The sequence below is a fragment of the Tupaia chinensis genome, unplaced genomic scaffold, assembly GCF_000334495.1.
Source record: "Tupaia chinensis unplaced genomic scaffold, TupChi_1.0 Scaffold144058_1, whole genome shotgun sequence".
NCBI lineage: Eukaryota > Metazoa > Chordata > Mammalia > Scandentia > Tupaiidae > Tupaia > Tupaia belangeri.
This window is the reverse complement of record NW_006203910.1, coordinates 1,459,591-1,482,368: the sequence shown is the minus strand read 5'-3', so window position 1 is coordinate 1,482,368 and position 22,778 is coordinate 1,459,591. Positions and strand designations below refer to the sequence as shown.

The 22,778-nt window shown below is 39.5% G+C and overlaps 1 protein-coding gene across 5 annotated transcripts in view; it reads left to right on the top strand.

Moving 5' to 3' along the window:
- The first annotated feature begins 654 nt into the window (after positions 1-654).
- SMARCA1 (SNF2 related chromatin remodeling ATPase 1) overlaps positions 655-22,778 on the top strand; it is a 107,844-nt gene continuing 85,720 nt past the window's right edge. For 4 of the 5 annotated variants that reach the window (XM_006165845.3, XM_006165848.3, XM_006165849.3 and 1 more), the window contains exons 1-7: positions 2,661-2,743; positions 6,366-6,532; positions 6,883-6,983; positions 7,101-7,201; positions 12,651-12,830; positions 20,315-20,470; positions 21,618-21,749. In XM_006165845.3, coding sequence (XP_006165907.1) covers positions 2,717-2,743; positions 6,366-6,532; positions 6,883-6,983; positions 7,101-7,201; positions 12,651-12,830; positions 20,315-20,470; positions 21,618-21,749 — 864 coding nt within the window. In that variant the 5' untranslated portion in view covers positions 2,661-2,716. Of the gene's footprint in view, positions 738-2,660; positions 2,744-6,365; positions 6,533-6,882; positions 6,984-7,100; positions 7,202-12,650; positions 12,831-20,314; positions 20,471-21,617; positions 21,750-22,778 lie in introns of those variants that run through there. The other variant, XM_006165846.3, reaches the window with a different exon arrangement.

Here is a 22,778-nt window from a genome sequence, read left to right as displayed (position 1 = left end):
TTCTACATTTTAAAATCTCTTATTTAAGGGTTACATGTTTTCTTACTCTTTGAATTAAAAAAATGCGTGAAAAGGCTCAACGTTTACCTTTCCTCTGTTTTTTTTTTTTTTTAATTTTTCCTAGTTAATATTGCTTCTTCAGCTCTCATGAGCTTTCAGATTTTGTGTTGGGCCTCAGGCGCACAGAACTGGGTTCATCATAAGCCCTTCTTCATCGCATGCTTTAATCTTTGGTTCAGGCACTTCTCCCATTGATTGATTGATTGATTTTTCTTTTTTTTGGAGGGGTTTTTGCTATAGGGTGTGTACACTCGCCAGAAAGGCAGAGAGAGACAGAGACAGAAAGTGAGAAATCACCCCCCCCAGGGGGGATGGCCACGCCACAATCCCTTCTCCTCCATTCTCCTCTCGGGATCTTGGGCACGTGCACACATGCGCCAGGTGTGAGTTTAAGCCACCGGGTCCGGGATTCGAACCGCAGTCGACTACATGAGAGTCCAGCGACATAGCCATTATGCCATCTGCTGGTCCCTCTCACATTGATTTATGTATTTAGTTATTTAATTACTTTTCACTTTCTTCAAATGAGGATGTTGACCAATTTGAAGACCTTGCTTATAGTTTAATATTTCTTTTCTTTTAAATTCTAGAAAAACGTTCCTCCGTTTCAACTCAAAATTTCTACTAAAGCTTCTAAATCTGAAAAGGAAATGGACCCAGAATATGAAGAGAAAATGGTAAATGTAGTCCTGGTAGGGCAGTGAGCGCCATAGTTAATTTTTATAGAGGAGATGTGAATGATGAAAACATATATGTGTATGTATCTTGCATAGAGAATCATAGATTTTAGACTTGGAAAGTACTTTAATTGTAATCTGCCCTAATAGACTTTGGCTGAGTACACGCATCTTCTCATTTTCAGATGAGGAAATAAAGAATCACCACAATCCCTTCTCCTCCATTCTCCTCTCGGGATCTTGGGCACGCACGCACACGCGCCTGGCATGAGTTCTAAGCCACTGGGTCCGGGATGTGAACCGCAGTCGACTACATGGGAGTCCAGCGACACAGCCATTACGCTAACTGCTGGTCCCATCTATACTCCTTTTTGTGTTTACAAGTATGAGCTTTTCTTTATAAAGATAAGGTACATGAGGTAACCACCATGCCCCCAAAATGTCAGTATTGTTAACATTATTGATGTTTCCACTAAACTACAACTTTGAAAATACCAGCAGTTATTGGGACCAGCAGGTGGTGTGGTGGTTAAGGCGCTGGACACTCCCACATGGTCGACTACGGGTCAAGTCCCTGACCTGGTGGCTTGCTTTCTCACTTTCTCTTCTCTCTCTCATTAAATTAAAATAAATGAATGAATAAATAAAATTAAATAATAGCCAGCAGTTATTAATTTATAGCCCCAATAAATTATTTCTGCAAACTATTTATACAAATAGTTTAAACTATATAGCTTTGTTTTTGTTTGTTTTTGAGAGAGATTTTTGCTATGGAATATGTGTGTTTGCTGGAGAGAAAGACAGAAAATGAGAAACCACTTCCTGGGGGATGGCCATGCCACAGGCCCTTCTTCATTTTCTCGGGATTTTGAGTGTGCACACACATGCACCCATTGTGTTTCAAGCTGCCAGGACTGGGACTCAAACCGCCTTCTGCCACACAAGAATTCAGCCCCTTAACTACTCCGCCACCTGCTGGCCCGTAAACTATATAGTTTTAAATAGTTTTCTTTCCAGTTAGAGAAAGTTAAGGTAAGTCAAAAGTTTGAAACTGTATGTATTAAGTTATTTTGAATGTGTACAATTAGATTGTGTTACATAAAACTTTCGATGTTCTAATTAGCCTGTGAAAACAGTTTGAAAAAGTATCTTTTAAGGAACAGAAACGGCCGTCTTTACTTCTGAAGGTCTGGCTTGCTTCCATGACATAAAGAAGTGTTTCTGAGGATTAATATTTACTTTCGATTTGTGGTTGGTCATATTAGTGTGTTCTACATTTTAAAATCTCTTATTTAAGGGTTACATGTTTTCTTACTCTTTGAATTAAAAAAATGCGTGAAAAGGCTCAACGTTTACCTTTCCTCTGTTTTTTTTTTTTTTTAATTTTTCCTAGTTAATATTGCTTCTTCAGCTCTCATGAGCTTTCAGATTTTGTGTTGGGCCTCAGGCGCACAGAACTGGGTTCATCATAAGCCCTTCTTCATCGCATGCTTTAATCTTTGGTTCAGGCACTTCTCCCATTGATTGATTGATTGATTTTTCTTTTTTTTGGAGGGGTTTTTGCTATAGGGTGTGTACACTCGCCAGAAAGGCAGAGAGAGACAGAGACAGAAAGTGAGAAATCACCCCCCCCAGGGGGGATGGCCACGCCACAATCCCTTCTCCTCCATTCTCCTCTCGGGATCTTGGGCACGTGCACACATGCGCCAGGTGTGAGTTTAAGCCACCGGGTCCGGGATTCGAACCGCAGTCGACTACATGAGAGTCCAGCGACATAGCCATTATGCCATCTGCTGGTCCCTCTCACATTGATTTATGTATTTAGTTATTTAATTACTTTTCACTTTCTTCAAATGAGGATGTTGACCAATTTGAAGACCTTGCTTATAGTTTAATATTTCTTTTCTTTTAAATTCTAGAAAAACGTTCCTCCGTTTCAACTCAAAATTTCTACTAAAGCTTCTAAATCTGAAAAGGAAATGGACCCAGAATATGAAGAGAAAATGGTAAATGTAGTCCTGGTAGGGCAGTGAGCGCCATAGTTAATTTTTATAGAGGAGATGTGAATGATGAAAACATATATGTGTATGTATCTTGCATAGAGAATCATAGATTTTAGACTTGGAAAGTACTTTAATTGTAATCTGCCCTAATAGACTTTGGCTGAGTACACGCATCTTCTCATTTTCAGATGAGGAAATAAAGAATCAGAGAAGCTGTATGGAATAGTTGGAACTAGAAGCCATGTCTCTTTTGTTCAAGGCCCTTTACCCCCTAACGAGATGCTTTATGCTAGAAACATTTCATCCACTAAGCGAAAATATCAGTAGCAATATCAGTGTGGCTTTGTGACCTGAGAGAACTTCGGTCACAGATACCAGACTGCTATTTCTTTCTTTCTCCTCCTTGCTTTGAGTATAGGAATGGATGCTACACTTTAATGAAACATGGACACATTAGTAATATACTTTCTTTTTTTCTTTTTTGAGAGATTTTCCTTGGGCACGCACACACATGCGCCTGGCGTGAGTTTTAAACCACCGGGTCCGGGACGCGAACCACGGTCGACTACGTGGGAGTCCAGCAACATAGCCATTATGCTAACTGCTGGTTCCCAGTAATATACTTTCTTGAGGAAAGAGTATTCGCTCAGTGCATGAAGATACTACATATGTGGGCCAGCCTGTGGTATGGTGGTTGAAGTGGCTGGATCCTTCAGGGTCAACCTGGAGGTTTGAGTCCTGGACCTGGAGGCTTGGGGAACATGCTGGGTGCTTGTACATGGATGCCTAAAATCCCAAGAGAAGAAGGGGATGACACCCTGCAGGTGCTTTCTCATCCCACCCCATCTCTCTCCAATGAGGGCATGAGCCACCTAGCAGATTAAAAAAAAAATAAAAACTACATAGTTAAGTAGTATAATCTTAGTTATACCTGCATATTGTATTTCTAGATATTTGATTATTTTTCATCACTAAAATTCTTTCTTTGGCTTTGTTTTATTTTATTTTTTATGTGGGGTGGAAGAGAGAGAGAAGTGGTGTTTTTAACAGGATCTCACCACTTTGTGGTCTTCCTGCCTCAGCCTCCAGTTAGCTAGGACCACCACCAGCACATGGCACCACCCCTGGCTGTTTTATATTTTTAATAATTACTTAGTTACTTTTATTTGTTGTTACTATTTTTTAATTTTATAAGGCATACACACTCACCAGAGAAAGACAAAGAGAGGGGTGGGGCGAAGTGAGAAAGCAAGCTACCACATCAGGTCTGCGACTTGAACCGTGGTTGGCCCTGTGGGCGTCCAGTGCCTTAACTGCCTTGCCACCTGCTGACCCCCCACACTTCGCCTTTTAGCTTTAGTTTTATGATTATTTATTGAGTTGGGAGACAGAAAAAGAGGGCCTTTCCCAGCCTGTCGCAATCATGCTGTATGCGTGTGTGTCTGGAATGCACAGGCTGACCTGGGAACTGAACCCTGATCTTCTATATGACTTTCAGCATTGCAGTGTTGTACAACTGCTGCCCCACTGCTGTTGGGGCCTACCTTTAATTTTGTTTTTTAAGAATTATTTATTTTAATTTGACCAGAGAGAGACACAGAGGGAGAGAGAGGGAAAGTTAGAAAGTAAGCCACCAGGCCCAGTACTCGACCCGTGGCCAGCCATGGGGGAGTGTCCAGTGCCTTAACCACCATGTCACCTGGTGGCCCCCCTACTTTTAATTTTTAATTTGAACTAGACTTTTATATCCCTGAATCTTTCAAGAAGTTAACGAGTAGTTGAAATGGATGTTTTCCCCCACAGGGGTTGTTTTTATAGTAATAGTATAAAAATAAGTAGAGATGAAGTACATATTTTGGTGTTTGATATAGCTGTTCTACAAGATTCATGCCTTAATGTTGTAAGGCCACAACTAACGTAGATGGTTTATGTTTGAACAACTTTAGAAACAACATTCCAGTGAGGATAACATAAAATGGAAAGTTTTTGGCATCCTTCCAGCTAGTGGTCTGAATATATTTGTCTAGCTCTTGTATTTATGTTAATGAGCCTTCTGCAAGTTTCCCGTGTTTTTCATTATGCATCCTTCATTAGCAGTCAAGTATCCTCTACCGTTTGGTCAGAAAGTGATTTCAAATTAAAAACTAAAATATCTTCATTCATTTTAAAACCTAGGATGATGTACATATCTTTTGATCTTAAAAGATTGTCTAGTGTAGCAAAGTTTTATTATTGCACTCATATGTTACAGATGATATGACCTCATAATTTATTGAGAAATGAGTATACATACCAACAATTTTTTAATGAGACACTATCTCACTGTGTTGCCTGGGCTGGCTTTGATCTTGCAATCCTGTCTCAAGTTTCCCAAATAGTTGGGATTGTAGGTGTATGCCACTGCACTCAGCCACACATCAACTTTTTTTTTTTTTAAGAATTATTTTATTTGTTATTGTTATTTTTCAGTTTTTTGCCAAAGGGCACCTGTGATCACAGGAAGGAAGGAGGGAGGGAGGGAGGGAGGGAAAGCATTGGGCGATGGAGGTGGGAAGCGAGGATGTGTATATATATATATATATATATATATATATATATATATATATATATATATATATATATACACATTTCCCCCCTAAATACTGATCACTTTGGTGAGAAATTTTATATACTGCCAATATAAAACACAGTTTTTCAGATCATTTAGTTACAGAGAGGAGTATTTATACTATTGTACCATGGCATTGAAAATATTTTGAGGGACCAGCAAATGGCATAATGGTCATGCTGCTGGACTACCATGTAGTTGACCATGGTTCGAATCCTGGACCAGGAGGCTTAAAATTCACGCCTGGTGCCTAAAATCCCGAGAGGAGAATGGAGAAGAAGTGATTGTGGCATGGCCACCCCCCCGTCTCTCTGTCTCTCTATCTCTCTGGCAAGCGCACTATAGCAAAAATCTCTCAAAAAACATTTTAAAACAAGATGATTCTATTGTCTATGATTTTAGGTGTCTTTAGATGCAGCTTGAAAATTTTTTTGAATTTGGTTTATAAATATATGTATATGTATGAGGGGACATAAAAAATTTTGTAAAAAAATAGAATTAAAATATGTTTATTTTGGTGCCCAAAATTTTGAAATCCATATTTTTTAATAATACACATTTTCCAATAACTTTTTAAAGATCCTTCATATTTGTCTCATAGTTAATTTGTATTTCTGTGTATTTAGATATACATTATATATTTGATGCTTTTACTACATTTAGGGAAAAATTCTGTTTGGAATGTGGGTTTGCTTTTTGACTCAGACTTTAAGAAGGATGATTGGGGCATTTACTAAGACTGTCAGATCATTTGGCTTCTGTTCAAACTATTTGATAATACCATTTTCAAATTTTGCTACTTCCTAGCCGTGGAAGCACAATGCGCCCTCAGTTTTCTCATCTGTAAAATGGGGATGCTAGTAGCAACTACCTCATAGGTTTCTTAAAAGAATGAAATGGCGTTAGTATGTTTAAAGTGCTTAGAACATAGTACGAAGTGCAACGTAAATGTTTGTTAAATAACTTTGTATGAATACAAAAAGAAAATCTTTACATTTTTTTTATTTCATAAATTAGAAAGCAGACCGAGCAAAGAGATTTGAATTTTTACTGAAGCAGACAGAACTTTTTGCACATTTTATTCAGCCTTCAGCCCAGAAATCTCCAACATCTCCTCTGAACATGAAATTGGGGCGGCCTCGAATAAAGAAAGATGAAAAGCAAAGCTTAATTTCTGCTGGAGAGTATGTTGGCATCTCTCTCTCTCTACATTTCCCCCCTCTCCTTCCTGCATCCCTCCTCTCCCTTCTACTTCCCCTCATGCACTCCTTCTCTCTTCTCTTACTCAGTGTAACTTTGTATGAAAAATAATGTTATTGCCAATGTAAATATGTTTGGGAGGCAGCAGTGTTTGTTTTTTTTTTTTTTTTTTTTTTTAGTCATAGAGTAAAAATGTAGGCTGGTTCTGCCAAATTTTAAACAACACCCTAGATAACTCATTCTTTCTCCTTAAAAGAGATTGGCAACGTACACTGACTTAACTGACATTTTCACATTCGAGTTGAATGTGAAGGTATTTCCCTTTTCATTTCAGCTATCGCCACAGGCGCACGGAACAAGAGGAAGATGAAGAGCTACTCTCAGAGAGCCGGAAAACGTCGAATGTATGTGTGAGATTTGAGGTGTCACCTTCATGTGAGTGGTTTATCACCCTGTGATTTCTTTTGCAATTTAATTTGAGAAGAATTTTACTTGGGTGTGTTAATGAAGTATGAGACATTCCTGGGATCTTTTTTTAATTTTTTTCTTCAGATGTGAAAGGAGGACCCCTGAGAGATTATCAGATTCGAGGACTGAACTGGTTGATCTCTTTGTATGAAAATGGAGTCAATGGTATTTTGGCTGATGAAATGGTAAGGCATTCATAGTTAGAAAAACAAACAAACAAACACACCCCTCACAGATAATTCTCAGTTATCACTATTTTTTCATGTGCTCACCTGCTCCCTGTTGCCTGGAGGCTTTAATTAAGCTGCCCTTGCTGTCCTTTGTACCATTTCCCATTCTTTACCCCTTAGTCTTACTTACCTTCCTTGGTGCCTCTATTTCTATTTTACCATTAATTTATATTCCATATTTTTGTTGTAGGGCACCTGAATTCCTTTTGGGAATGAGATGGGGTATATAAACAAAACAAAAAATGCATGAATGCACGAATGATGGAGTGAATATAAGCATCTCAATTAGGGAGGAACTAGAAATCAAATAAATAGAATAAGGAGCAACTAAGGAGTATTGCTGAGTCTTCATCCAGTATGAGTGACAGGTAGGAGTTGAGGCATAAGCTAAGGGACCATGAACATACACATAAAATAACCAAGGAGAAACAGTAAGGCTGTTCAAGCTGCTACTTTTTTTTTTTTAAGAATTATTTATTTGGGGCCATTGGATGGTGTAGTGGTTAAGGTGCTGGACTCCCACATGGCCAATTGTGGTTCAAGTCCTGGACCCGGCAGCTTGAATCTCATGCTGGGCACGTGTGCGTGTATGCCCAAAATCCCAGGAGGAGAAGGGATTGCACTGTGGCTATCCCCCCAGAGACTGATTTCTTACTTTCTGTCTCTGTCTCTCTGGTGGGTGCATGTGCTCTATAGCAAGAATCTCTCTCTAAAAAATAATTATTTATTTAATTTTATTTATTATTACTATTATTATTATTATTTTAAACTTGCTATAAGGTGCATGCATTCACGAGAGAGAGAGAGAGAGAGAGAGAGAGAGAGAGAGAGAGAGAGAGAAAGAGGTAAAGCAAGAAAGCAAATTGCCAGACACGAGACACGAACCACGGTTTGCCATGTGAGAGTTCAGCGCCCTAACCATTATGCCATCTACCAGTCCCCAAAGATGCTCCTTTAACAGATAAGAGAAGTTAGGACCAGTAGATGGCATAATGGTTACATCACTGGACACCCACATAGTCGACCGTGGTTTGAGTCCTGAACCCAGGGGCGGAGTTCAAGTCCCGAAAAGGGTGGCTTGAAACTCATGCTGGGCACGTGTGCATGTATTCCCAAAATCCCAGGAGGAGAAGAGATTGTATTGTGACCATTCCCCTCAACCCATGCTGGGGGGTGATTTCTCACTTTACCTCTTACTATCTCTGTCTCTGGCGAGCATACATGCCCTAAGGCAAAAAACTCCCTCCCCCCAAAAAAATCAGTGGTACCCATATTTATGACTCTGGAGTCATATAATCACAATGATCTAGAAGAGCCACATGAAAGCATGTGACCTGTGGCATCCTATACAAGGGGGACTTCGGAAAGTTTATGGAAAATGGAATTAAAATATGAGTTTATTATGGCACGAAACGTTTTTGAAATTGGGCCAGCTAGTAGCATCATGGTTATGGTGCTGGTTCCCACAGACTTAACTTTCCAGATTCCCAGACCTGGTGGCTTGAAAAATATGCCAGGAGTATATGTGTGCATGCCCAAAATCCCAAGAGAAGAATGGAGGAGAAAGAACTTTGGTGTGGCTATCCTCTCTGGTGGGTGATTTCTCACTTTCTCTGTTTTTTTTTTTAAATGGAGTGCACATGCCCTATAGACAAAAAACAAACAAACTAAAAACTTATTTGAAATCCATACATAGTTTTCCATAATACCCATTTCCCATGACCCTTTTGAAGACCCTTCATATAATCCCATGGTTACTTACCTTTGGGTGAGCAGCTGTCAGGTGTGTGGCAGAAGAGCTTTTTAATCCGCAGCTCCTTATATTTCTCTATTCTGGTTCGGGGACTACAGTCAGCTCAGAGGGGGAGGGGCTTGGTTAATTGGCCAACAGAAGGACCAGGATTATTTGCCCCAAGCACTTGGCTGCCATCTCTCTAAATGTAAAGGATCTAAAAGTCCTTAATATTGAATTTATGCTGATGCCAGATAGGTTTTAATTACTGGAAAAGAGAAGAAGACTTGAAGGAATATAGAAAATTTAGAGGGAAAAAGAAAGACATTAAAATTAAAATTAAATGATAAGGGGCCAGCAGGAGGCGTAGTGGTTAAGGTGCTGGACTCCAGTATGGCCGACCACAGTTTGAGTCCTGGACCTGGAGGCTTACTTTCTCACTTATTTCCCTTTGTTTCTCTCTGATGAGCACATGTGCCCTATGCATATTAAAAAATAATAACAATGGGACAAGTAGATGGTGTAACGGTTACATTGCTGGACTTCCACATAGCCAGGTGCAGTTTAATTCCTGGACTCAGAGGCTTAAACTCAGGTCAGATGTGTGTGCGTGGCATACCCAAAATCCCAAGAGGAGAATGGAGGAGAAGGGATTGCAGTGTGGCCATCGCCCCTGGGGGGTGATTTCTCACTCTCCATCTCTCTGTCTCTCTCTGTTTCTATAGCAAAAATATTTCTCAGTCTCAAAAAAAAAAAAATTAAATGAAGTTAAATAAATAATTAAAAAAACAAAACGGTAATTCTGCTGCCTAGAAACTGCCACAGTTGGGACCAACGGATGGTGTAATGGTTATGTTGTTGGACTCCCACGTAGTCGACTACAGTTCGAGTCTCAGACCTGGCAGCTTAAAACTCACAGCAGTCTCAGGTGTGCATGCATGCCCAAAATCCCAACAGGAAAACGAAGAAGGGATTGTGGTATGGCCATCTGCCCCGGAGTGTGTGTGTGTGTGAGATTTCTCACTCTTAGTCCCAATGTTAAGTGAAAGGGAGATTATAGCAAGCATTTATTTTTTTTTTTTTTTTAAGAGGTTTTTGCCTTAAGCTCATGTGCTCTTTGGAGAGAGAGACAGTGAGAAGGAAAGTGAAAAATCATCCCCTAAGTAGGATGGCTACCCTGTAGTCCCTTTTCCATTCTCCTCCTGAGATCTTGGGCATGCACACATGCCCGGTGCCGTTTTCAAAGCTACCGGGTCTGAGACTCAAACCATGGATGGCCATGGAGTTCAGTGATGTAACCACTATGCCATCTGCTGGCCCCCATTTTGGCATAGTTCTTTTTGGTCCTTTTTCCTCTGTGAATATATTTATTTTGTGTAGTTAAGATTATTTTGTATATATAATTAATTATAATAACATATATAATATAATACATAATATAATTTAATGTGTTTTTTTATATTTATATTTTCTATGTAATTAAGACATTTCATAAAAATAATTACTGCATAATCATTTCATGGAGGTACCATGATTTTTTTCAACTCCTCTCTCATTGCTGTTCATTTCGATTTCTTGATGTCTGATATAAATAATGCTCTTATGAGAATCTTACAATTCAGTTTTATGTACTTCTCAGATTATTTCCATAAGATTCTTAGAAGTAGGGGCCAGCAGGTGGCGTTGTGGTTGAGGCACTGGACTCCTGTATGGATGACTGCGGTTCAAGTCCTGGAACGACAGTGGCCTGCTTTCTTGCTTTCTCTCTAATTCTCTTTCTCTTTGTCTCTCTCTGCCGAATGCACGTGCCCTGTAGCAAATTAAAATAATAATAATAATAATAAATAAAGTGAAATAAGTAACTAAATAAAGATTCTTAGAATTGCTTCATTAAAGACTGTGTAAATATTTTCAGGTTTTGATGCATAACATCCATAAAGCCCATTTTATTAAGTGACATAAAAGATAGGCTAAACCATATAAAAATAGCTCGAAGTGTAGTTAAGTTTATAAAAAAGAAAATATATACCTTGCCTAGAGACAAAACCAAAAGCTATGTTTTTTGTAGTTGTTGTTTTGTTTTTGTAGAGGTTTTTGCCTTCAGGCACATGTGCTCACTGGAGAGAGAGACAGAGACAGTGAGAGGGAGAGTGAGAAGTCACCCCCTGGGGGAGATGGTTACACTGTCATCCTTTCTCCTCCATTCTCCTTCCAGGATTTTGGACACACATGCACATAAGCCCGGCATGAGTTTCAAGCCGCTGGGTCTGGTACTCGAATGATGGTTGGCCATGTGAGAGTCCATCTATGTAACCACTACACCATCTGCTGGTCCCCCAAAAGCTGTTTTAAAAGGCTAAACAAGAGGTAACCCCATAGCCCGGTGGTTTAGGGTGCTAGATTCCACCTGGTCTTTTGTGGTTCAAATCTTGGCCCCAGTGGGTTGGAAACACACTAGGCATGTGTGTGCATGCATGCTCCAAATTCTGACAATGGAGAAATTGAGAGGGGATTGCAATTTATTTCGATAATTATTTATTATTTATTATTATTATTTATTTATTTATTTGCTATAGGGCACACAGGCTCACCAGATGGGGCTGTGGAGTGAGAAAGCAGGTTGCCAGGTCTAGGACTTGAACCGTGGTTGGCCATGTTGGAGTCCATCATCTTAACCACCATGCCACATGCCCCAATATATTTTAAAAATGTTTACTGAACTAGATGATCTCTAAGGTCTTTTCTGGCTATAGGATTTTGTTATTATGTGGTTCCTAAGGTGTTTATGATCATGAGATGTAAGTACAAAGCCACAAATCCTTTGAGATGCGTAGTCTGAATATTTAATGCCTAGGTTTCAATAATGTTGGGGACAGTAAGAAAGAGAGACTGATATGTAACCAGGCTGTCAAAGGGAAACGTGTTTTTATGAAACAGACAAATACAAAATTCCTAATAATGCAACCAGTTGAAAACATTCTACAGATTGCCTTTTTTTTTTTTTTTTGGGGGTTTTTTGGGCTTGTGCACTTGCCAGAAAGAGAGAGACAGAGAGACAGAAAGGGAGAAATCACTCCCCCAGGGGGGATGGCCATGCCGCAATCCCTTCTCCATTCTCCTTACATGCACGCATATGCGCCTGGCATGAGTTTAAGCCACCGGGTCTGGGACTTGAACCGTGGTCAACTACTTGGGAGTCCAGCAACATAGCTATTACGCCAACTGCTGGTCCCTGTTTTTTTTTTTTTTCTTAAAGTGAAAATGTCCTAAATAGAAAGGTGCTTTGTTGAGTATTGTTCTTACTGCAGGTTCTGGGTTTCTTCTTGTCTTTACAGTAAGCACTGAAATTGGTTATTTGCTTTAATGATCGGGAAAACAATGAAAAGAAATTGAATGATCAAGTGGGGAGATGAATGTGTCTGTACTGACTGACATGCATGGCATTCCCTTTTGAAAAAGCAATGTAATACACTGTAAAGCTACATGCAATTCAATGAACAAGATTATGATGATAATAAATAAATAAAAAAAGAAGAAGAAAGGCGTTTTCTCATAAGTAGAAACGAAGTTCCCTATGTTTGTTGGAAAATATCTTTTGCAATGATATTAACAAAATGTTTCATTAAAGAAAAAACGTTTATTGATTTTTTTTTTCTTGTGATGACAATGCAGGGTCTTGGTAAGACTTTACAAACGATTGCTTTGCTTGGTTACCTGAAACACTACCGAAACATTCCCGGACCTCACATGGTTTTAGTTCCCAAATCCACTTTGCACAACTGGATGAATGAATTTAAACGATGGGTCCCATCTCTCCGTGTTATTTGTTTCGTCGGAGACAAGGATGCGAGAGTAAGTGAGCGACAAGTTTAAAAAGGCAATCAGAACTAACATCTTTTCTGCAGTTAAGTTACATACTATTGTTGTTAAAGATGTTTAAGTCAACTGGTCCTACTCAGTAAGCTTCGCTTGTGCTTATTCTAAGCTAGGCTCTGCTGTATGTGCCTCGCATATATTAATTTAATTCTCACAACACTCCTTTGTGGTAGATCTATTACGTGTTAGTGACAATCCATTATTATGCTTCATCTGCATTTGCTTTTAACTAGCACATTAACTTAAGGATTTTCGAATTGTACTTTTAAGTGAAATTGTATTTAAAGACTCTTACTGACTGTATTTTATCTGTGAATCTATCATTTGTACTGTTTTAAAGTCAGAAATGTGTAATTTTATGACTTTTTTTTCTTTAATTTTGCTGCAGGATGTGTGTTTGCTAGAGAAAGACAGAAAGAGAGCGAGAGAAAGTGACAAGTCACTCCCTAGGTGGGATGCTCATGCCACAATCCCTTCTCTTCTGTTCTCTTGGATTTTCGGTGGGCACGCACAGACGCAGGTGAATGCAGAGTGTCCCTCAAGCTGCTGGGTTTGGGACTGTAACTGCAGTCGGTCATGTGGAATCCAGCCACCCTAACCTCCATGCCACTTGCTGGCCCACATGACTTCAATGTTTTATGTTTACATTTTTGACTTTTGACTTGATATACCCAGGTGCATACATATGTAAACCAGTGGAACTACTTCTACCTTGTGTTTTGTGTTTATGCATAGACACAGTTTCCAGTTTTGAGCTATGAATAGAAAAATAAGTGTGTCTGTGTATTCTTGGATAATATTAGGAACTATGGGCTTTCGTTTTTGGAGAGGTTTTTGCTATAGGGCGTGTGCGCTCGCCAGAAAGACAGACAGAGAGACAGAAAGCGAGAAATCACCCCTCCCAGGGGGATGGCCGTGCCGCAATCCTTTCTCCCCCATTCTCCTCTCAGGATCTTGTGCATGCACACACATGTGCCTGGCATGAGTTTAAGCTACCGGGTCCGGGACTTGAACTCTGGTCGACTACATGGGAGTCCAGTGACATAGCCATCATGCCAACTGCTGGTCCCAAAACTATGGGCTTTTTTAGAGAGATGTTTAAGTTAGCCATTTGTCAGGTAGGCTTGTGACCTGACATTTAAGGCGGCTGGATCTCATATGGCTGGCTTGAGAAACATGCTGACCGCATGTGTGCATGGCATGTGCCCATGGCCAACGTGTCAGGAAAAGGAAAAGATGGAGCAGAATGAATTGCAGCACGACCATGCCCCATCGGGAGTGCTTTCTCTCTCCCCCGCCTGCGCCCGCTTCCACTGAGCGCATGTGCCCTCTGGCAAATTAAAATAAATAAATAAATACACAAGCCGTTTGTCAATCTTGAAGGCTGCAATTATTTTAGGACTCTAGAATTAATCTAAAAATAATAAATTATGCAAAAATACTAGAATGAATAATCAGCTCAGAAAGCATATTATTAAATTTTGTCTTATTTTGTCTCCCGAGTCCATAGTTTAAAGATTTATCCTGTTTCACATATTTAGATAGGTTATCAAAAGTTACCCTCAAAAGAATGGTAGCATAATGAATTATTTAATTTTATCTTCATCATTTCACTTGAAGAAAAATTACTTAAATTTATTTAAATTTAACTCGTAAATAATTTAAATATTGAAATACTGAGTTCATAAATTTAGAATTATAGGCTTTATTTTTTCATGTGCCTAATATTTCTCAGTAGCAAGTTAGTCACTTAGGACTCTTTCTGGTCACTGCTGTTATTTAATTTAATTCCATACCTTATAAAACTTTGCTTTTCTAAAGTATTGATCTTTTGGTAAAATTCTCTCTTGAAGATCATAAACAAAAGAGAAATAGCTAGGCTTGTGTTTTATAATTCCTCAATGAAAAGAAATCCCTGACTTTTAAGAATTTTTCTGTGTTTATCTGCAAAAATGTATCATGGTTTTTCCATTAACCCAATATATGAAATTCGAAGCTTTAATGAAATATCTTTGGTAGTTTTCTGTTGGCGTCTGCTTACAAGACTCTGCCAAAGCCCAAAAGGACAGGTGGTGTTTGCTCAGAGCATGTCCCCACACCTCAGGTTCTCTCTCTAAACGTGTCCCCACAGTTTTATTTTGTTGTTCTTCCTCATCTTCTCTCTCTCTCTTTTTTTAAAGTTTGTAGAGAGATACAGAGAGGAAGAGAGAGTAGGGAAGTGAGAAATCCCCCATGCTGGGGGGGGATGGCCACACTGTACTCCCTTCTCCATTCTCCTGGGATTTGGAGGCATGCAAGCACATGCTCCTGGAGTGTAGTTCAAACTGCTGGATCCAGGACTTGAACTCTACAGTTGGCCATGTATTAATAGGATCCAGCCACCTTAACTTCTGTGCCACCTACTGGGCCCTCTTGGGGAGTTTTAAAGAAAGAACTGGTCTAGTTAATTTGTGACTATCCTTTCTGCCCCAGTAGAGATTGGGACTCTGGTGGCTTGACAAATGTTTCGATTTTTTTTTTTTTTTAGAGAGGTTTTTGCTATAGGGTGCATGCGTACGCCAGAAAGACAGAGAGGGACAGAGAGACAGAAAGCGAGAAATCACCCCCCAGGGGGGATGGCCATGCCGCTGCAATCTCTTCTTCTCCATTCTCCTCTCGGGATCTTGGGCACACACACACGCCCGGTGTGAGTTTAAGCCACCGGGTCTGAGACTCGAACCATGGTCGACTACATGGGAGTCCAGCGACATAGCCATTACGCTAACTGCTGGTCCCAACAAATGTTTCAGTCTTGAAAGCAAGTTATCAGAGTCAATGTTTTTCAGATTGTGAGTAGCCATCTATTTTTTTAAACAATTTTATTCATTCATTCATTCATTCATTTATTTATTTCAGTTTGACCAGAAAGAAACAGAGAGAGAGAAAAAGTGAGAAAGCAAGCCACCAGGTCCAGGACTCGAACTGTGGTCAGCCATGTGGGAGTGTCCAGCACATTAACCACCACACCACGCACTGGTCCTGTGAGTTGCCATCAATTAATGGCTTGTGAATTCAGTTTAGTGGGTGGTGACAGCAATCTTTGTTTTTTAGAGTTTTTGGCCATAGGGTGCTTGCATTCACTGGAGAGACATGGGGGTGGGAGGTTTGGGGGTGTGTTGGGCATGTATGTGCACATGCCCAGAGTGTTTTTTTAGGCTGCCAAGTCTGGAACTTGAACCACTGAGTCAGCCATGTGGAATCCAGCGCCTTAACCACCTCACCACTTGTTGATCCTGACAAAGATGTTTTAAAACATTGAGAGCAAGTATAGAATAACAAATAGCAGAGTGTTCCATACATGGTGTCTCACTATGCTGCAATCTTCTTTCCTCAGCTTCCAGCCTCTTGAGTAGCTCAGAGGCTTTAGGTTGGACCAGGATTTGAACCAAGGTCTCTCATGTGGTCTCAGCCCTGCTGAGTGATAACATTATTTACTAGCACTCACTACTGGGTTGGGTTAGTGTTGTTTTGACAACCTTCTAAATTGCCTCTTTATTATATATATATATATATATATGTGTGCGCACACACACATACACACGTATATTTATATATGTATATACTTATGTATGTGTATATGTGTATATATACATACATATATATACACTGAAACTTATGAGGGAATCAAAAAGTTCATGGAAAATTTGCGTTATATGGAAACTATGAATGGATTTCAAATACTTTTTGTACTAGGCCTAGCAGATGGTATAGTGGGTACATCACTGGACTCCCATGGTTGTCCATGGTTCGAGTCCTGGACACAGTGGCTTAAACTCAAGCCAGGCATGTGTGTGTGTACACCTAAAATCCCAAGAGGAAAAAGGAGAAGGGATTGTGGTGTGGCCAACCCCTCTGGAGGGTGATTTTTCAGTTTCTGTCTCTTTGTCTCTCAGTCTCTCCAGGGAGCACATGCACCCTATAGCAAAAATGTCTCAAAAAAATTTTTTTTGATACCGAAATAAACTCATACTTTAATTTCACTTTCCACACACACACTTTTTGAAGTCCTGTTGTGTATGTGTATACTGGATAGCAACTTAAACTGAAATTTTACTTGGGCCATGGTCAAAAGAGTTTGAAAACTAGTAGTTGTCTGTTATATAAGTAATTACTGTAGCATATTAAGTACTTGGTTGATGTCAATATGTGTAAAGTCCAGATTATTTATAGACAGATTTGGGATTTCTGTAAACGTTTTATGAGATCACTATTTTAGTAATAAAAATTTTGAGGGCCCAGCAGGTGGTGTAATGGTTTTGTCGTTGGACTCCCATGTGGCTGACCGCGGTTTAAGTTCTGGACCTGGAGGCTTGAAACTCACGCCAGGTGCATGTGCGTGCATGCCCAGAATCTTGACAGCAAAATGAAATAAAAGGTATTGCGGTGTGGCCATCGCCCCTCAGGGGTGATTTCTCGCTTTCTGTGTCTGTCTCTCTGGTGAGCGCATGTGTTCTGTAGCAAAAGTCTCTCCCCCCCAAAAATTGATATAGATATTTAATCGAGTTGAGAAGTTATTAGAGGTATTTTTGGTCCTGTCTGATGCCAATGTCCTAGATGTATAGAGATGTGGTTTCCAAACATGGTCTTGTGACCTCTTGTTTTTTTATCCCCAAAGTATCAAATATAGTAACCATGGAAACAGCTGGTTTTAGTTCTGGCTTTGCTACTGACCGTGTAATGTTGAATGAGTTTTGAAGGACTTTAGTTTGGTCAACTATTAAAATGAGAGTTTTCGTATTTTAAAATAGCTAAAAAAAAATTTGTTATCACCACACTGGAGTGGTAAATGTATGAGGTGATGTGATAAGCGAAATATCCTGATCTGATTCTTGTACAATGTAAATAGGCATTGAGATATCACCTTGTACTCCATAAATATTTTATTATGGGTCGGTGAAAAACAAAATAGAGAAAATTAGAGCTTATGAGATTATGTGACTTTTAATGTCTTATCAAGATATTTAACTCTGAATCTATCCAACAGTTAGAAATATTTCAAAGGAGAGCTAATTTAAATAAAAAAAAAAACCCTACATCTGTTCCATCAACCTTATAGAGGGAGCCATAAAACAGTAGATTCTGGCAACCTGGTTCTTTTATTTTATCTCTTAACTCCCTCATATCTTAATTACCTTTTAAAATATAATCACCTCTCAGGATGTGTCTCTCTTTTTTAAAAAAGAATTATTTATTTAATTTTATTTATTCATTCAGTCATTTCCATTTGGCCAGAGAAAGGCACACAGAGCGAAGGAAAGTGAGAAAGCAAGCCACCAGGTCCAAGACTTGACCTGTGGTCCGCCATGTGGGAGTTTCCAGTACCTTAACCACCACACCACCTGCTGACACTCAGGCTGCATCTCTACACAGGCCTTTTTATCTATCCTCTACTTCAGTCCAGGCAATGCTCTTATACACAGTAGGCACTCAGTAAATATTCGTTGAATGAGTTATCAGTGTGTTTGGTGCATAGGTGTGAATTCTAAAATACTTTGCAGTGAACAGTTAATTTTTTTTTTTTTTGCCATAGGGTGCATGTGCCTGTCAGAGAGAGACAGAGACAGTGAGAAGGAAAGTGAGAAATCACACCCTCCCTGGGAGTGGGGAATGGCCATACTGCAATCCTTTCTGTATTCTCCTCCTGGGATCCTGGGCATGCACACACACATTCCTGACATGATTTTCATTCTTTCTTTTTTTAAATTTTATTTAACTTTATTATTTATGTACTTATTTATTTTAATTCAACCAGAGAGGGGCAGAGAGAGAGAGAGACAGAGTGAGAGAGTGAGGGAAAGCAAGAAAGCAAGCCACCAGATCTGGGACTCAAACCACAGTAGGCCATTTGGGAGTCCAGTGCCCTCATCTACCATGCCGCTTGCCAGCCCGCTGACATGATTTTCAAGCCACTGGGTCCGGGACTCGAACTGTGGTCAGTCATGTGGGAGTTCAGTGCCTCAACCACCACATGACCTGTGTCCCATGAACAATTACTTTTGTTTTAAGCATTGACACTTCAGATTTACAGTTCTACTCAGATCCTTCTCAATACAGATTTTGCTCTTCCCTGTTGATTTTTGTGGTTTCACTTTGGCCCATAACAGCAGGAATTCAGTACATGCTAGTTCAAAATACTCTCAGTCAACTTGGCTACCACGTTGGCCACTACCTGTGAAGATTTTAAAATAGTTTTAAATAGACTTAACTGTTTGAACTAGCTTCCTATACTAGATAGAGCAAGTCTCCTTCATAAAATCATATTTGTAGCCTCATCGTGTTAGGAACGTCGGAAAAACATTCATGGACTTCTGTGACCCCTTAACAAAGTGTATGTCTCATCAGTGATGGAACATGTAAGAATTCTTTATTTATTCATTTTTTTTTGAAGAGGTTTTTGCTATAGGGCACATGTGCTCGCCAGACAGACAGAGACAGAGAGAGAGAAGGCGAGAAATCACCCCCCAGGGGGGATGGCCATGCCGCAATCCCTTCTCCTCCATTCTCCTCTCGGGATCTTGGGCACGTACACACACGTGCCCGACGTGAGTTTTAAGACACCGGGTCCAGGACGTGAACTGCGGTCAGCTACGTGGGAGTCCAGCAATATAGCCATTATGCTAACTGCTGGTCCCCAACATGTAAGAATTCTTGAAAGGCTGGAATCATTGATGTGCATTGAATTCTTTCTGTTCCTTGAAACTATGGTATATTGAGGCCAGCAGGTGGTGTGTTGGTTAAAGTGTTTGACTCCCACATGACTGACCATGGTTCAAGTGCCAGATGTGGCAGCTTTAAAATCACACTGGGGAGGGTGATTTCTCCCTTGCCCTCTGAATGTCTCTCTCCAGCAAGTGTATGTGCCCTATAACAAAACTAAAAATAAACAAACAAAAAAGGAAACCATAGGGACCAGCAATGGTGTGGTGGTTAGGAGTGCCAGACTCCCACGTGGCTGACTGTGGTTCGAGTCCCATACCTGGCAGCTTGCTTCCTTGCTTCCCCTCTCTCTCTCGCTCTGTCCCTCCCTAGTCAAATTAAAATAAACAAACAAATAAATAAAATAATTCTTAAAAAAAAAGGAAGAACACTATAGTATGTTGGTATTGGTAAAGAATAATGGGCAAGCAGGTTACATAGTGGTTAAGGCACTGGACTCCCATGTGGCCAACCATGGTTCAAGTCCTAGACCTGGTGGCTTGAAACTCATGTGGGGCATGTGTGTGTGTGTGTGTCTTTGCCCAAGGTGGAATGTTAACATGTCATCCCGCTCATACAGAGGTATCTTTGAGCCTCAGTTTTCCCTTCTCTGAAAGGAATGAGAATAAATAATCCTCAGGGTCCTTGACAACTCTTGATATTCTCTTGACCCTTTAATTCTGTGATCATATCACTGTATTCTAATTAATTTTATTTTCCATCAGGCTGCTTTTATTCGTGATGAAATGATGCCTGGCGAATGGGATGTTTGTGTTACTTCCTATGAGATGGTAATTAAAGAAAAATCTGTATTTAAAAAGTTTCATTGGCGATACCTAGTCATTGACGAAGCCCACAGAATAAAGAATGAAAAATCTAAGGTAAGTTCTCAATATCTTCATTAAAGTCTTCATTTAATTACTAGATTTGTCTGTTCATTGTTGTGCATTCAAATAAAAAAGTCATGGAAGATTGTGATTTTATTCATAGAGTATGAATGAAAGTTTTAAAAATGGCTTTTGATGCCTAATTTATTTTATATAGGGCAAATAAAAATGAAGCACAGTTTTTCGTGTAAAGAAAAAATTAAGTCTTCATTTACTTTATCTCCTATTGCAGCTTAATTTTATGCTACAGTGTTTTAATATTGTTGAGAATATCTGGTGTACAAATATCATTTGCATTGATTTATTTTTTATTGAGGAACTACCTTATATGTATTCATATGGATTAGAAAAAAGAATTTCCTGGAATTACCTGACTTGTGTGACTTAGAGTGTGGTATTAACATTGAAAAATATCAATATTTCTTGCCATTCAACTCCATCAACAGTAGGAAAAGCTTCAATTATTATGATGAACCTCTCTTTGGATCACTGGGCTACTTTGGGAGAAACAGGGACAGAACTGGAGCAAAACCAGGTGGATCATACTAATTTCAAATTGGAACTAATACCTGATAAGAGGACGCATGTTAGAGAATAATTATTTAAGGCCATTATAAACATGTGCATTTTTGTTGCTAAGATTACTGTTCTGTTATTCTTTTTGTGTCTTAATTCGTCATGGACTTCTATTTGGCCAGTTAATAAAAGGAATCAGGGACTATTGGCTCAATTCTGATGCTTAAACGTTTTGACCAGGCCCAGCTAGTAGTTGTCTGGGCATGGAGAGGGCGTTGGTTGGTGGGGAGAAGGCATTTTATTGTAAGAAGTGATAGCCTGGATAGTCCATACAAAAGTCCCGGCTGTTCTCTGTGCACCCAAATGGAGAAGAAAGAGTTTTTGAAGTGGGGGAGGGGTCTCAGGTATAAACTATAATTGGTGTTCTCTTAGGTATAGAAATGCCTAGAATATTTTGTTCAGTTGTGCTTCATTGTAGCAATGCCACCTGAACTGGGAATTTTTTCTTTTTTTGATAGAAAATTAATTTTGAGGTTTCAGTGTATTAAGAAATGTATTGGTTGGATAAAATATGTCTAGAATTCTAATGAATAAAACAATGCTTATGTAGCTATTGTTTTTCTAGCTTTCAGAGATTGTTCGTGAGTTCAAGTCGACTAACCGCTTGCTCCTAACTGGAACACCTTTGCAGAATAACCTGCATGAACTCTGGGCGTTGCTCAACTTTTTATTGCCTGATGTCTTTAATTCTGCAGATGTAAGTTGGAGTCATACATTTTAAGTATTATTTTATTTTATTTTTGCCACAGGGCATGTGTAATTGCTGGAGAGAGACAGGGAGAGGGAAAGTGAGAAATCAGCCCCTAGGGGGAATGGCCACGCTGCACTTTATATTTTCCTTCATTCTCTTCCTGGGATTTTGGGCACCCACACACGTGTACCTGGCGTGATTTTCAAGCCACCAGGTCTGGGACTTGAACCACAGTTAACCCACGTGGGAGTCCAGCACCTGATCACCATGTCACCTGCCGACCCCTACGTCTATGTTTACGTCTATTTTTTTTTTTTTTAACCTTCACAGTCTATTTTCCAAGTTTGGAATGTAGATTTGCAATTATAATTCTTAATGTGTTTTGGTTTTCTCAGGAAAGAATTCTGAAGTGCAAAATTTTAAAATGGGGCTATATTTCGAGAAATAGTGTTTTTGTTTTTTGAAAGTATCCTGCCCCTGTACCTTTGCCTATATCACATTGTAACTTACAAGGTGAGTTAGGCTAACTTCAGAATAGTGTAGTTAATATTCTCTCTTCCTTAAGTTGGAGGGGCTTGGAACACGTTTCTGCATAGTCTTAGACTGTCAGAAAATTCATGGCATATTTTTGTCCGCTTTTCTATACAAAAATGTGTCGTGACTTTCGGACAACCCAGTAGTTGGCAGGAGGGCCTTAAAATGATCTTTGATTATTGTAAGCATTGACATTTGGTGGGTGCTAAAGGGTGTATAGTGTGGATTTTGAAAAACAATGTGTTTTGCTTAATTAGGATTTATATTATCTTTATCATGAGCAAGGTGTTAGGCTAGGGCAGCAAACTGAACTGAATGATTTAAGGACTTGGGGTTTGATTTTTCCCATTACTGATATATTTAAATGATTATTTTATTAAACTTAATCATTTATTTTATTTTAATTGGACCAGAGACGGACAGAGTGAGAGAGAGAGAGAGAGAAAGAGAGAGAAGGAAAGTGAGAAAGCAAGTCACCAGGTCTGGGACCAGAACTGCAGT